Source organism: Motacilla alba, chromosome 28 (genome assembly GCF_015832195.1).
Source record: "Motacilla alba alba isolate MOTALB_02 chromosome 28, Motacilla_alba_V1.0_pri, whole genome shotgun sequence".
Taxonomy (NCBI): domain Eukaryota; kingdom Metazoa; phylum Chordata; class Aves; order Passeriformes; family Motacillidae; genus Motacilla; species Motacilla alba.
The window spans coordinates 1803284-1816502 of NC_052043.1; the positions used below are offsets into that span (position 1 = coordinate 1803284).

Here is a 13219-nt window from a genome sequence, read left to right on the forward strand (position 1 = left end):
TAAATTGTTTATCCCCTCACTCGCCGCGTGTCCCTTCCTGGCTGGCGACGGCCCAGGGGGTTCTCCCTTTACAGGGGGTCCCCTCTGTGTCCCCATGAGCAGGGGGGCTCCTCCGTGTCCCCGCGGGCAGGGGGTCCCCTCTGTGTCCCCATGGGCAGGGGGTCGCCTCCGTGTCCCCGCGCTGAGCCCCAGGAGCGGCTCCTGGCCGGCGGCGTGTCCCTGTCCCCGTGGCCGCGTGCCAGGCTCTGCCTGCCGGGGTCGGGGACCTCCCGCTTATCTCCCTTCCGCCGGAGCCGAGCGTGTCCCCCTCCCCCGTGCCAGAGCCCCCCCGCCCGTAACCCAACCCTGGGGCTGGTGGCGGCCACCGCGGGGCCCCTGTGGGGACAGGATGTGACCGGGGGCACTGGGGCATCCCGGGGGGCTTCACCCGCTCGGGGCTCCCTTGGGGTGGGCTTGGAGCTGATGCCAGGGGAAGCTGAGACCTCCCGGCTCGTGTGGCTGGGGACTGTCCCCAAACTGGGCTCCTGGGGTGCCTCGAGTGGCAGCTGCCAGCCCAGGAGGGTCCTTGTCACATCGGGTGACATCACCACGAGCCAGAAATGAGCCCTGGCACCGGCTGGGGGAGCCCGGAGCTGAGCCCAGCTGGTCCCGGTGAAGCCGGAGTGATTCCAGGTGCCGGGGGCTGGTTTGGGCCGCAAAGGCGCCTCCACCCTATAAAAACGCTCCCTCCCACCCCCACCCCACGGTTCATTGGGGGCTGCGGGAGGGAGGGGGGTTTGTCCCTGGCAGGGTCCCGGCCATGGCGGGTTTGGGGGCCACCCCCCGCACGAAGAAACCCTCCGGGGAGGCCCAGGGGCTCTCGACCCCGCGGGCTGCCGCTCGTGGTCGGGCCAAGAGCCGGCACAGAGAGGGGGAGCCCATCCCGCGGGGGTGGGCGCGGGTCCCCAGCTCCCCCACCACGCCCGGGAAGGGGCGCCTGGTGCGGCGGGGACCCGAGGAGAGTGCCAGCCCCGGCAGCGCCCCGCCCGGCCCCGGGGAAAGGGGTGAGCGCGTCCCTGGCCGCGGGAATCCCTGCACGGGGGCTGCCCCGGCCGGGCTGACGGGACCCCTGTGCCCCACAGACCCTGCGAGACCCCCAGCACCGCCCTGCCCCGGCGGCTCCTGTTTCTCTGGGCTCCCCGAGCTGGAGCATCAGGGCCCTGCAGTCCTGTGAGTGTGAGGGGGGTCCCCATAGCCCCCCCAATATGGGGGGGAGTCCAACAGCTCCCCCAGCAGCGCTGACCCTCTGCCTTCCCCGTCCAGGCCGAGCCCTGGGGCCCTGACCCCTGCGAGGGACGGTGCCCGGAAGGGCCGGAGGAAGCTGCAGCACACCCTGGTCCTGGAGCTGGTGAGCTGGGGGGGGTCGGGAGGGCTCTGCAGGGGCTGGGGCTGACCCTGACCCTGTTCCCTGTCCCCAGGATGGGACCCTGCTCTACTCCTCCCTGCTCGCCCACGGGCAGAAGGATGCCACGGCCACCTTCACCACGGACTTCCAGGCCAGCTCCTACAAGGTGGGTGCCCCGGGGTTGGGACAGTGGGTTTGAGGCTGGGGGTCCTGGGCAGCTGTGGTTTGGGGCCATGGATGAGGTGGCTCTTCACTGCCACCCCGTGTGGCCTCTGTGCCACTGTCCCTTGCAGCTGGAGGGGAAGGGGCTCTGCAATCCCAGGGGGGAGGGATCCTGCTGAGGGCACTGAGCCCTTGGGACTCCCCTTGCTGTCAGGATGGGGGTGCTGGAGGTTTTCCTAGATGCTGTTCTCTCCCAGGTCCACGTGAAGCTGCGTCCACACGTGCAGGAGTTCTTGGAGAGCCTTTCCCAGACCTACGAGGTACCCAGAGCCCCCGGGCTCTGTGGGGTGACCCCTGGGGGGGTGGGGGCACTTGAGCAGCCCACGCAGGGACCTTCACCCTCTCTCTGCCAGATCTTCATCTACACCACTGCGAAGAAGGACTATGCCAAGAAGCTCCTGGAGGTGCTGGACCCCAAGAAGAAGCTGATCAGGTGATGGTGCTGGCCGTGCCCTGCTGGGGACCCCCTGTGTGGCAGGGCGGGGTCCCCACGGCTCCGTCTCTCTGCCAGGCGCTGCCTCTCCCAGTCGGATTGTGTCTGCTCCCAGGGCTGCTACTGGAAGGACCTGACCCAGCTGGGCAGGGACCTGGCCAAGACGGTGGCCCTGGACCACACCATGCAGGGCTTCCCTGCCCAGGTAGGGCAGCGCTGCTCCCAGGGGGATTCATGTGCCCCGGTCCCCGGGAGCCGGGCGGGATCCACCCTTCTCCCTGTGCCCCCCAGGCTGCCAACTGGATCCAGGTGCCACCGTGGTCTGGGGACCCTGAGGATGAGGAGCTGCTGCGCCTCATCCCAGTGCTGGGCCAGCTGGGCCAGGCGGTAGGACGTTGGGGATGGGGACGGGGAGGGGACGTTAGGGATAGGGACAGGGACAGGGAGGGGGTGTTGGGAAGGGGACAGGAAGGGGATGATGGGGACGGGAAGGGGATGGGTAGGAGATGTTGAGGATGGGGATGGGGAGGGGGACATGGGGATGGGGACAGGAGGGGGACGGGTGCTCTGGCACAGCCCGCCTGTCTCTCCCCGTGCAGGAGGACGTGCGCCCCGAGATCCAGCGGCAGTTCCAGCCCCAGCAGCTGCCCGCGGAGGATTAGGCCAGCCCGGAGGGGCAGGATGGGGAACGCCCCTGGGAGAGGCCTGGAGCTGTGCTCAGGGACATCCAGCACCTCATCCTACGGACCTGGGCTGGATGGCCGTGCCAGGACTCTCCCTTGGTGTTTGCAGGGATCCCTGCTCATCCCTGGGGGTGCCCCCGAGGAGAGCCCCTGCCTTTGGAGGCAAAGCTCCATCCTGGCTCCCTGCTGCCCCTGCTCTGTAAGGTCCAGCCAAGGTTTTCACGGGTCATTATAAGCTTGGAGAAAGGTCTGGCTCTGCCTTAACTCCCAAAGCTCTTCAGCTGAGCAAACACACAGTGCTGGGGAAGGGGGGGACACAAACCACCTCCCCAGAGTCCTGGGACAGGCCAGGCTCCTGGCACGGGGCCGGTGCCCCCAGGAGGGCCCCAGCTGGCAGCTCTCCCTGTCCCATCTGTGCCCGGTGTCACGGGTGCCACGTGCCGGGGCACAGCTGCCACTGTGCCTCTGCCAGTCCCCGTGGGACAGAGTGGCTGGGGGCGCAGCCACCCTGGGACCCTCTTTTTAAGGCCTAAAGCTGCTGGTGAACAGAAGTGGGGTCTCTGGAGGGGTTCTGGGCTGGCCTCGGCTGCCTCCGCCCTGCCGGAAGCCACACGGGCTGGTGGCCGAGCTCCTGCGTGGCCACACGGGTGCAGCTGTTTGGGGACACGTCACATCTCGTCCCTCCGCGCCTGGGAAAGGGCACAGGGCTCCGGCCCCTGCAGGAATGTCGCTGTCCCCAGGGGTGTGGGAGGAGACCTCGCACAGCTGGACAGGGGTGGGACCATCCCAGGCGCTGCCGGGAAGGGGAATCACCCTTGGAGAGGGCGGAAAGGCAACAAGCGGTTTATTTCGGAAGGCGGGCACGATCCCTGCTCTGTCCCTGCAGCATCCCAGGCTGCTGTCACTGCGTCCTCCTGGCCCGGGGACAGCACAGAGCTCCTTTGCCAGCGCGGTAGGTGGGATACAGCACCCCTGCCAGGAGCAGGCTGCTGCAGGCGAGGACAGTGACAACCACGAGGTCCCTGCGCAGCCCCGCCGGGCCGGGGGAGCCCTCTGCGGGCTGCTGGCAGGTGTGGGTGATGTCCTGGAAGGTGTGGCCGGAGGGACAGGACGTGCAGTTGTTGGCCGAGGAGCCCTGGCAGGTGTAGCAGGAGGGGTGGCAGCTGGCACACACGAGGGCGGTGTCCCTGGGGGTGGCACTGCGGGCTCGGCCGTAGTAGCGTGGGGGGCAGTAGGACAGGCAGGAGCCTTGGTGGGTGTACAGGGAGCTGCCACAGTCTGTGGAGAGAGGCTGGGGTGAGACCCTGGGGACCAGAGCGGTGTCGCTGTCCCCCCAAAGCCTGGCTCACCCTCGCAGGCTCCCTGCCCGTTCCTCCTGAGGCACTCGTCGGTGGCGGTGGCTGCGGAGCGCCTGGCTGGCATGTCCTCATCCGTGCCATGCAGGTGCAGGATGAAGCTGGTCAGCTGGCCTGGGGACAGGAGGGACAGGGGGCTGCCAGGTGAGCAACATGGGGCCAGAAGCTTTGGGATTGTGTCCTGCTCCTGGCTCTGTGCTGGCCAGGGAAACCCTCAAAGCCACCACAGGAGGGCTCATGGCCGGGAAGGAGAAGCCACCAAATTGTCCATCCAAGGGGTGGAAGGAAGAACGACCAAGCACAGGGTCACCCCAGTAAAAACGGGGCACCCACCTGTGTTCTGGGCATCCCCCCTGTTCTCCAGCCGGAGGGTCCAGATCCCCTTGGGATTCTCGTCCCAGAAGTGCGTGGACATGAAGGTCCAGTCCTTGTAGCCGTCCTGGCTGGTGTCGTAGGGGCTGGAGGAGGAGAGCAGAGCTGGGAGTGCCAGCACAGGGGCAGGTGTGACCTTTAGGGGTCACCCTGTGCTCGCTCTGAGGGGGCACTCCCATGTGGCAGGAGTCCAGAGGAGTTCTGGGCTCAGTGAGCCCCTTTTTGGGAGTCTGCTGGCCCTGGGGAGGCCGTGGGAGCCCCGGTGCTCCCCTCTGTCCTTACCGCACTGTCACCAGCGTGGATGTGGTCCCCATGGGGCTGCTCAGAGCCACCACCAGGTCCCCCCTGCGGCTGTAGCTCAGGGACAGCTGCACCTGGACGTGCTCCAGGGAGAGGATGCTCTTGGAGCAGGAGGAGACATCTATGGAGATGGTGAGCCTGGAGCCGATGTCCCTGCCGAGGATGAGCTGCAGGTGAGGACATTCCCTCCCCTGTGGCCTCCAAGCACAGCAGAGCCACGTTTTGGGTCCCTGTGCCTGCGGTGGGCACAGCAAGTCCCTGTGGGAGGCTGGATGTGGGGTCAGTGTCCCTTACCTGGGGACCTGGACAGCCTGGACCGAGCACTTCTCCTGGGGCCGAGTCCCTGTCCACGTGGTGGCCGCCTGCACCAGCAGCCCCGCGTCCAGCAGCCCGTAGCCGTAGTAGTGGCTCACTGGGACACAGGTACCACCCGGAGAGGGACTCGTGAGCCTCTCGGTGCCACCAGGAGCTGCTGGAAGGTGTTTGAGGGCCGAGCCCTGCACTCACCCCTGCGCCCGACGCCGTTCTCGGCCCAGTCCTCTGCCTGCAGGTGAGCGGGTTTGGAGGCCCTGATGATCAGGTGCTGCAGGTCACGCCAGGTCAGGGCTGGGCTGCAAGCAAGGAGGACGTGGGGACAGAGGTCTGGGTTGGTTTTTAAGGGGGAGATTTGGCTCTTCTGGGGTGGGTAGAGCAACATCTGGGCCCAAGCTGATCCCTCCACGACCTCCTTCAGTGCCAAAATGGGAGCAAAGAGCCCCAGAGGACAGCCCTCCTGCTCTCCCATGGCCCTGGGGCAAGGCCACAGCTCTGCACCCCAACCTTCCTGCTGCCCCTCCCCTTTCTCATCCCTGGTTAGGCACCAGCTCTCCCTGGGTAGTGTCCCTCTGTCTCGGTGTCACCTACTTGGCCTCCAGTGCCAGGGCCACCATGCCCGCGGCCAGCGGGGCCGAGGCGGAGGTGCCGGTGTGTTTGTCCGTGCAGCGGTGGTGCAGGTCAGTGGTCACCTGGGGGGACAGGGTGGTCTCAGGACTGCTTCCAAGGTTGGCTACCTTCAGTAAATTCTCCTTTCAGGTCCCTTTGAGCTTTTGTCTACACAGACACCCAGCTAAGGAGGACTGGGACCAGCCCAGCCCAGCCCGTGCTGGGATTTGTCTGCCCCGGAGCTGCTGCTCTGGCAGAGCTGTTGTGACACTCACAATCTGCACCTTGCTGGTGGTCCTGCTGCTGTAGGTGGTGGTGAGGATGGCGGGGCAGCTCTCACCGTAGAGGGGCCGGTGCCCGTCCCCCAGCACGCTGCCCACCGACACGGTGTAGATGCTGTTGGTGTAGCCATCGCAGTTGCAGTTGTCGTAGTTGGTGCCGCCGTTGCCTGAGGCCCAGATGAAGATGGAGCCGAGCCCACCCCGTCCCTGTTGAAGAGCAGAGGGGGGTGAGCAGGGTGTCCTCGTGTCCCTGCGGCCCCCCAGGGCAGGGCTGGGCTTACTTGGACGACCCCTCTGTGGAAAGCAGCCGTGGCCAGGACTCCGGGCCCGTCCACAGTCCTGCCATCGTCCTCGGGGCCCCAGCTGGCGCTGTAGATGTGGATGTACTGGGGCTGCAGGCTCAGGGCCTGGGCCTCCACTATGTCCATGATGGAGCCGTCCAGCATCCTCACACCTGAGGGCAGGCACCCGAGCAGCCGTGACCGAGGGGTGGTGGCACCCGAGGTGGCTCCGAGGGGACAGGAGCCGAGGTGGCTCCGAGGCGACAGGAGCCACCCACGTGCCACACCAAGGGCAGGGCCTTCGAGCAGCTTTCACATGCCCCTGCCCTAAGGAGATCAGTCCCCCACGGGTCTGTGCCCTGCCACGAGCCCTTCCCAAAGCTCCTCGTTAAGCCTTTTGTAGTTAATCCCAAGGAGCGCTCCCGGCTTTTAACCCCCTTTGCCACCCTCACTCCCACAGCGGAGCCTGAGCCTCCCTGCTGGGTGTTGGGCTGAGCATCAAACCCCCGGGAGCACCGAGCCTGAGGTGGGGCAGCATCCTGGCCACCCCTGTAGAGCCCAGAGCAGCCCCCTTGGGCTCCTGAATCCCCACGTGGGGCAGCACCCACCCCACCACACCCTGTAGAGCCCAGAGCAGCCCCCCCGGGCTCCTGCATCCCCACAGGGGGCTGCAGCTCATTTCCAGCTTCCCTCCCAGGGGAGCAACCTCTCACCTCCGATTTTGGCGTTGTAGGCGACGCCTGCACCGCAGACTCCATTGTTGGCCACAGCTGCCACTTCCCCTGCACAGCGTGTCCCATGCCTGGGGGGACAGAGTGACCCTGTGAGGGGTGGGGGACCTGGGACAGCCCCACTTCCCCCAGGGCTGACCCCCCCCCCAGTGTGAGGAGCCGGGCAGGACCCACCAGTTCTTGTCGCCGTCGCCGTATCGGGGCTGGGGATCGGGGTCGTTGCTGTTGAAGTCGTAACTTGCCAGCGGGTCCTGTTACAGAGCGAGGCACCACCGTGAGCCCGAGGGGCAGGGCTGGGACAGCTCGGCACAGGCGCCTGGCACCCAGCCCGGCGCTGGCACCGCCTGCCAGCCCGGGGGACAGCGGGGCCCCTTCGTGCCCAGCTGCGCTGGAGCTGGAGCACTGAGTCCCGAGAGGGAAGGGAGCACCAGGAGAGGCTGCGGGAGCTGGGAAGGGGCTCAGCCTGGAGGAAAGGAGGAGCAGGGGCACCTTGTGGCTCTGAGCAACTCCCTGACAGGAGGGGACAGCTGGGAGGGTCGGGTTCTGCTCCCAGGGGGCAACAGGACAAGAGGGAACGGCCTCAGGCTGTGCCAGGTGGGACAGCAGAGAGAATTTCCCCAGGGAAAGGGGGTCAGGCCTTGGCAGGGGCTGCCCAGGGGGGTTTGGAGTTCCTGTCCCTGGATGTGGCACTCAGTGCTCTGGGCTGGCGACAAGGTGGGCACAGGTTGGACTCGGTGAGCCTGAAGCCCTTTTCCAGCCTCAGTGGCCCTGGGGTTCTGCAGAAAGGAGTGAGAGCAGCCCAGCTTTGCTGCTTCCCTGGCAGAGCCCAGCGTGCCCAGTTGTCGCTCTGATTTTTTTTAAAGATTTTTCTCAGTTTTCTGATGTTTCCATTGTTATAACAAACTTTTTCACACAATTTTATAAATAACTTATCGTTTTGCATTCTTTCATGGAGGAGGAGAGATTTGATAGATAATTGATTTGCCCAGTGTCACTGGAGAGGTGGCACTGCCACCCTCCAATCCACTGTCACTTTTAGAAAACTAGAAATGTTAGAGTCAAAAAATCAACTTCCCTTTTTCTTCACCTTAAAAACAACAGTGAGTGTATCATCATTTCAGATCTATATCTATAATAATATTCATATTCACATCCTATAATAACACCCAGTCACCTGAGGGTGACCCTCGCTGGCCACACGGCCCCAGGAGAGGAGCCACGGAGAGGGTGGTGTCCCACCCCCCCAGGATTTCCTCTCCTTCCCCGTGCAGCTCAGGAGGGTTTACCAGCTGTACTGGCTCTGCAGCTTGCTGTAATTACACCCATTTGGGGGCTCCGGAGCGTGTACAAGTTCTAACATTTCCTCAGTGCGAGATTGCACCGCGGGAGGCTCCAAACCTTGGATCCAGCCCTGGAGCTCCCTCTGCGCGGTGCCAGGGCTGGGGTGAAGGCATTGACCCCCCTCCTCCCTGGGGGAGCAGCTCCCTGGACCCCCCCATAGTTACGTAGTTGGCGGCCAGGTCGGGATGATCCTTCTCCAGCCCATCATCCAGGACAGTCAGCACCACCCCCAGCCCCGTGTAGCCTCTGCTCCAGGCCGTGAGGATGTTCAGGTCGGGCTGGATGTCGTTGTTCTGGAAAAGAGATTAAACCTGATTGGCAGCCCGGGGTCCTGCTGCCTCATCACTGCCGGTGTTAGCGTGGTTTATGTCTCGGTGGGGCGCTGGGAAGGGCAGTGCCAGCGGTCAGGGAGGGATCCTGCCCCTCTGCTCAGCCCTGGAGGCACTTCTGGGGTGCTGTGCCCTGCTCTGGGCTCCTCAGGACATGGAGCTCCTGGAGTGGGTGCATTGGAGGGTCACAAAGTTGAGGAAGGGTTTGGAGTGTCCTGACAAAGGAAAGCTGAGGGAGCTGGGGCTGTTCAGCCCTGAGAGGGGCCCTCAGCCCTGGGTGACCCTGTCTGCAGGGAGGGCTCAGAAATGGCACCAGAGGAACAGGCAGGGACTGACCCCAGGAATTCCCCCTGCACAGAAGGAAAAGCTTCTTCAGTGCGCAGTGCCCGAGCCCTGAACAGACTCCAGAGGGGCTGTGGGGTCTCCCTGCCTGGGGACATCCCAGAACAATCCAGAGCAGTCCTGTGCCCGCTGGGATGGTGCCGAGCAGGGAGGTGGCACTGGATGCCCGCTGGTCGTGTCCATCCCGTGACTGGGGTGAGGGTGAGGAGGGGAAGGAGCCCGGTCTCACCATGTACCACTGCTTGGGGAACCAGGGGTCCGTGGGCACCACGGCCGTGCCTCTCTTGGAGCGCCTCTTCAGCGTCTGCTGCTCAAACCACAGGACCTGGGCAGGGAGCAGCGCTGTGGGTGCCGGGCAGTGCCCGCCCGCAGCTGTCCCCCGGCTCCCCGTGCCCTCCTCCCTACCTGGGGGTCCCTGGTGAGCCGCATGTGCCACCCCCAGTGCCTGCTCAGGGCTCTCTGCCTGGTGCCACGGTGGCTGAAGTGATAAAAGGGCTCTCCCTCCATCACCTGCGGGCACAGAGAGCTGCTGGGAGCTTTTCTAGCGGGCGGCGGTGCCAGCCCCGCGCCGGCTGTGGAGGTCAGGAGGGTGGATGGGACACCTCAGTGCACGACAAGCAGAAAGTGTCACTTGGGGACAGAATGGAGTCCTGGGGAAGGGCTGCGTGCCCTTGGGGGTCCCTCGCTCACCCCTGCATGCTCAAAGGCCGTTTGCTCTGAGGGAGGGGGACGCTGACACAAGATTCCCAGATTCCCAGGACGTGTTTGAGGGCAAGTGTTGGACGGGGCTGGGAGCAACCTGGCCTAACGGGAGATGTCCCTGCCCGCGGGACAAGCGAAGAGGACAAGCAGTGGCCACACAGGGAGGGTACGAGCAAGAAGGTCGGGCCAGGGGCACACGGGGCGGGCCGGGCCCGCCCAGGCCGCACCTGGCCCAGGTAGAGCAGCCCGTGCCGGCGGGCCAAGGCCCGGGCGTCCCGCAGCCCCGCCGCCACCCGCACTGCCCAGCTGCTCAGGTACACGCGGGGCTTGGCGGGGCCCGGAGGAGCGGTGGCGGCCACCACGAGCAGCGCGAACAGCACCGGGAACAGCGACAGCGCCAGCGCCGGGCCTGGCCCGGGCCGAGCCGCCATGAGGCCGCTGCGCGCGTAGCCATGGCAACGGCGTCGGCCCCGCCCTCCGCACGGCCTCGCCTCATTGGCCCGCCTCCATCCCCGCCCCGCCTTCTCATTGGCCACACCCCCACCTTGCCCCGCCCCGCTCCCGCCGGCCACGCCCCCAGCCGCGGTGACCGGGCGCGGGGTCGGGGTCGCTCCGGGGCCGCCGCCGCCGCTCCGTCTCCGGCATCGCCACCGCTGCCATGGCCTCCGTGCAGCAGCGCCTAGAGCGCTTCCTCCACAGCCCCGGCCCGATCGGCGACCTGCTGGGTCAGCTGGAAGCCCGTACCGGCGTCCAACGGCTCTACCTGGCCACAGGTGCGACCGGTACCGCGGGGCCTCCCCGGTTCTCCCGTTCTGTCTCCTTCTCCCCCGTGTCGTGCGGCGCCTTGGCGGCTGCTCACTGTGGCTCTGGGCTCAGCACGGGGGCACGGGGAGGGCAGGCGGGGCCGCCCTGGTTTGGGGGCGCGGAGCGGGGCCGTGCTGGGGGGGGGCTGGGGGTGCCAGGGGTGACATCGCTGTCACCGCACTGCCCTCGCCTTCCGCGGGCACAAAATCCCGACATCCTAAAGCTCGCAGGGTCCGAGTGTCAGAGGTGTCAGAGAGACCCTCGAGACCCCTGGCCCTGACGGGGGGGGGGGGGGTTCCCGTTCTGGTGAGCCCCCAGATGGTGGTGGCCCAACTCGGGCACTGGGGATGGGAGCTCGTCCCCGTGTCCCGCCGGTGGGACCGTGGGGATCCGCCCTTTAACCGGATCCCTGTTGTTCATTAATGAGGAGCCAGCCGGATTCTCCCTGGGGATCCTCCTCCTGGCACGCCGTGCCCCCTCTCCCCTGACCCTCGGCCCTGTGCCCTCTCTGCCAACTTGAACTGGCCTCACCCACGTGCTCCGGTTTGAGATTTCATATCAAACCTCCCGGGGGGGGCTCGGGGCTCCCTTGTTTCCTTGTCCCTCCAAGCCTTTGGCCTCCAGGTGTGATTTCCCGGCCCTTCACCTGCAGCAGGGCTGGTGTTCCCACTCTGGGGGGAAAAGTGTCCGTGCAGGAGCACGTGCTGCTGTGCAGCTTGTGTTTGGATGTGGTGCCACGCGGGTGTTTCCCAAGCAAAACGATCCTGGGGGTTTGGTCGGGCTCAGCCGTGATGGAATTCTGGGGTAGAACAAGAGCGGATGCATCAAAAATGGATGGTTCCTCATTCTGGATCCCTGTCCTGGAAAGGAGAAGCTGTTGCTGAACTAAAAATTCCCGATTTCTCCCTGCCATGGCTCTGGAGCAATCCCTAATTTGTGTTTGAACCCATGAGCTGGGGTTTGGAGCAACCTCTGGGCAGCACCACCTCCGGCTGCTCCCTCGGCAAAGCCTTTCCCTGGGCTTTTGCTGTTACATAAATTTCTCTGGGGGCTCAAATCCCGCGAAATCCCTTCTAAGGCTCTTGGGGAATGAAACCCAGCACTGCCTGGACCTGCCTGCCCTCCTTGGAGGGAGCTTTGGGATTGCTCCAAAGCCACGTTGCTCCTGCCCGTCTCCCAGGAAAGACCTGGAGCTGTGGGTGCCCGGATCGGGGCCGGAGCTCAGCCCAGGAATGCTGCAGCGAGCAGAGCTGGGATTATCCGCCCTCCAAGCCCGAGCAAGGGCTTTAATTCACCCGCACAGACAGGTTAATTCCCAGCTTTCTTGCTGCTGCTGGAGGAGTTTGTTCCGGTGCTGGGGAGAAGCTGCTCCATCCCGAGTATCCCTGAGCTTTTCCTGCCCTCTGAGTCCCGCTGTGAGCGGGTTTCCACCCCAAAAGCTCCCTGTGCCACCTTCCCACGCTGCTCCAGCCTCCTGCGAGTGTCGGAGCGCTGGGCAGGCTCCAGGCCAGCCGAAGGCTGCGGCTCACATTTAATGGAAGGATGGAATTGAGCGGCAGCAGGGCAGCGGGGTTGGATTGCCGCTCCCAGGGGAGCCAAGCCTTCCTCTGCCCGCGGGAGCAGCCGCGGTGCCGGTGCCTGACCCGGGAGCAGGGCTCGTCCTTGAGCCAGAGCTCTGGGGATGCCGAGCGGGCCCCGGGCCCCGGGAGCCGAGCGGAGCCTTGACTTTGGACCATGGGTGTGTTGGCGGCGTCTCCGGTTCCTGCCGCCCTGGCCCCGTTCCAGGGGAGAAAGTGCTGCGAGGTTGGGGTGGTAAAGTCCCATCCGAGCCTGGGGAGGGCACGGACGGTGACAGGGGCGGGTCACGGGTCCCTTGGGGAGGAGCAGACTCCGCCACGTGCCTCCTTCCATCGAGCGCCTCAGCGGCGAGGAATTAACCGGGATGGGGGTCGTTACCCCCGGCACATTCTCATCTCTGGGATGAGAATCCCACTCAGGAGACCCAGCGGGGTCTCTCCTGGTGACAGCAGGCTCCAGACTGTCCCCTGTCCCCCGCAGGCTCCGTGACTTTCCTGGGGCTGTACCTCATGTTCGGCTACGGCGCTTCCCTGCTCTGCAACGTCATCGGCTTCGCCTACCCCGCCTACGTCTCGTAAGTACCTGTCCCTCACCTGGAGAGCGTCCCCTGCCCTTCGCTGAGGGTCTCCCTGCTCGCTCAAGAGGCAGCTATGGCTGGGAAGCTCTTGAGACCTTCCTGGAAAGGCTGGGACGGTGCCAGCCCAGCGGGCAGGCTCCCTCCGGGGTGTGGAGCATTTGGGAAGGTGGAGCCCAGCCCAGGGCTGCAGCAGCCGTGTCCATCCTTCCTTCCTTCCTTCCCCTGCCCTGCTGCAGCATCAAAGCCATCGAGAGCAACAGCAAGGACGATGACACCATGTGGCTCACGTACTGGGTGGTCTACGGCGTCTTCAGCGTCGCCGAGTTCTTCTCCGACCTTTTCCTCTACTGGTTCCCCTTCTACTACGTCGGGAAGGTAAGGGCTGTGCTGGGCTCCTCCCGTGCCATGGCTGGACAGGAGGAGCTGGGTGTGGTGGGGCTCTGGTGGTGGTGATGCCCAAAGAGGCTCCCTGGAGCAGAGCTGGGCAGGGTTAAAGGAATTAAGCAGGGATTTATTAAAAGGCCTTCGCAGGATTCACCTTGGGCAGCGCAAGAGCCCAGGCAAGGCTACACCCAGGCTGGGG

General features: G+C 65.4%; 2 protein-coding genes across 2 annotated transcripts; one reads left to right on the forward strand and one right to left on the reverse strand.

Moving 5' to 3' along the window:
* Window positions 1-3549: 3549 nt before the first annotated feature.
* Window positions 3550-10219, reverse strand: PCSK4 (proprotein convertase subtilisin/kexin type 4). The gene is made up of 15 exons (XM_038164133.1): window positions 9905-10219; window positions 9381-9485; window positions 9205-9300; window positions 8469-8597; window positions 7138-7214; window positions 6946-7034; window positions 6233-6405; window positions 5946-6158; window positions 5653-5753; window positions 5257-5360; window positions 5044-5161; window positions 4732-4902; window positions 4411-4535; window positions 4072-4191; window positions 3550-4000 (listed from the first exon to the last, which is right to left on the reverse strand). The coding sequence occupies exons 1-15, from the start codon at window positions 10106-10108 to the stop codon at window positions 3624-3626; spliced, it is 2202 nt and encodes a 733-aa protein (XP_038020061.1). The 5' UTR covers window positions 10109-10219; the 3' UTR covers window positions 3550-3623.
* A 9-nt stretch (window positions 10220-10228) lies between these two features.
* On the forward strand, window positions 10229-13104 carry REEP6 (receptor accessory protein 6). The gene is made up of 3 exons (XM_038164134.1): window positions 10229-10450; window positions 12540-12633; window positions 12873-13104. The coding sequence occupies exons 1-3, from the start codon at window positions 10336-10338 to the stop codon at window positions 13087-13089; spliced, it is 426 nt and encodes a 141-aa protein (XP_038020062.1). The 5' UTR covers window positions 10229-10335; the 3' UTR covers window positions 13090-13104.
* The last annotated feature ends 115 nt before the right edge of the window (window positions 13105-13219 follow it).

Coding starts and splice junctions, on each gene's coding strand:
- PCSK4 (XM_038164133.1), bottom strand. CDS start 10,108: ATGGCGGCTCGGCCCGGGCCAGGCCCGGCGCTGGCGCTGTCGCTGTTC. Junction 8,598..9,204: donor TCCCCAAGCAGTGGTACATG/GTGAGACCGGGC, acceptor TCTCTTTTCCAG/AACAACGACATCCAGCCCGA. Junction 5,361..5,652: donor GCCCTGGCACTGGAGGCCAA/GTAGGTGACACC, acceptor CCTTGCTTGCAG/CCCAGCCCTGACCTGGCGTG.
- REEP6 (XM_038164134.1), top strand. CDS start 10,336: ATGGCCTCCGTGCAGCAGCGCCTAGAGCGCTTCCTCCACAGCCCCGGC. Junction 10,451..12,539: donor ACGGCTCTACCTGGCCACAG/GTGCGACCGGTA, acceptor TGTCCCCCGCAG/GCTCCGTGACTTTCCTGGGG. Junction 12,634..12,872: donor GCCTACCCCGCCTACGTCTC/GTAAGTACCTGT, acceptor GCCCTGCTGCAG/CATCAAAGCCATCGAGAGCA.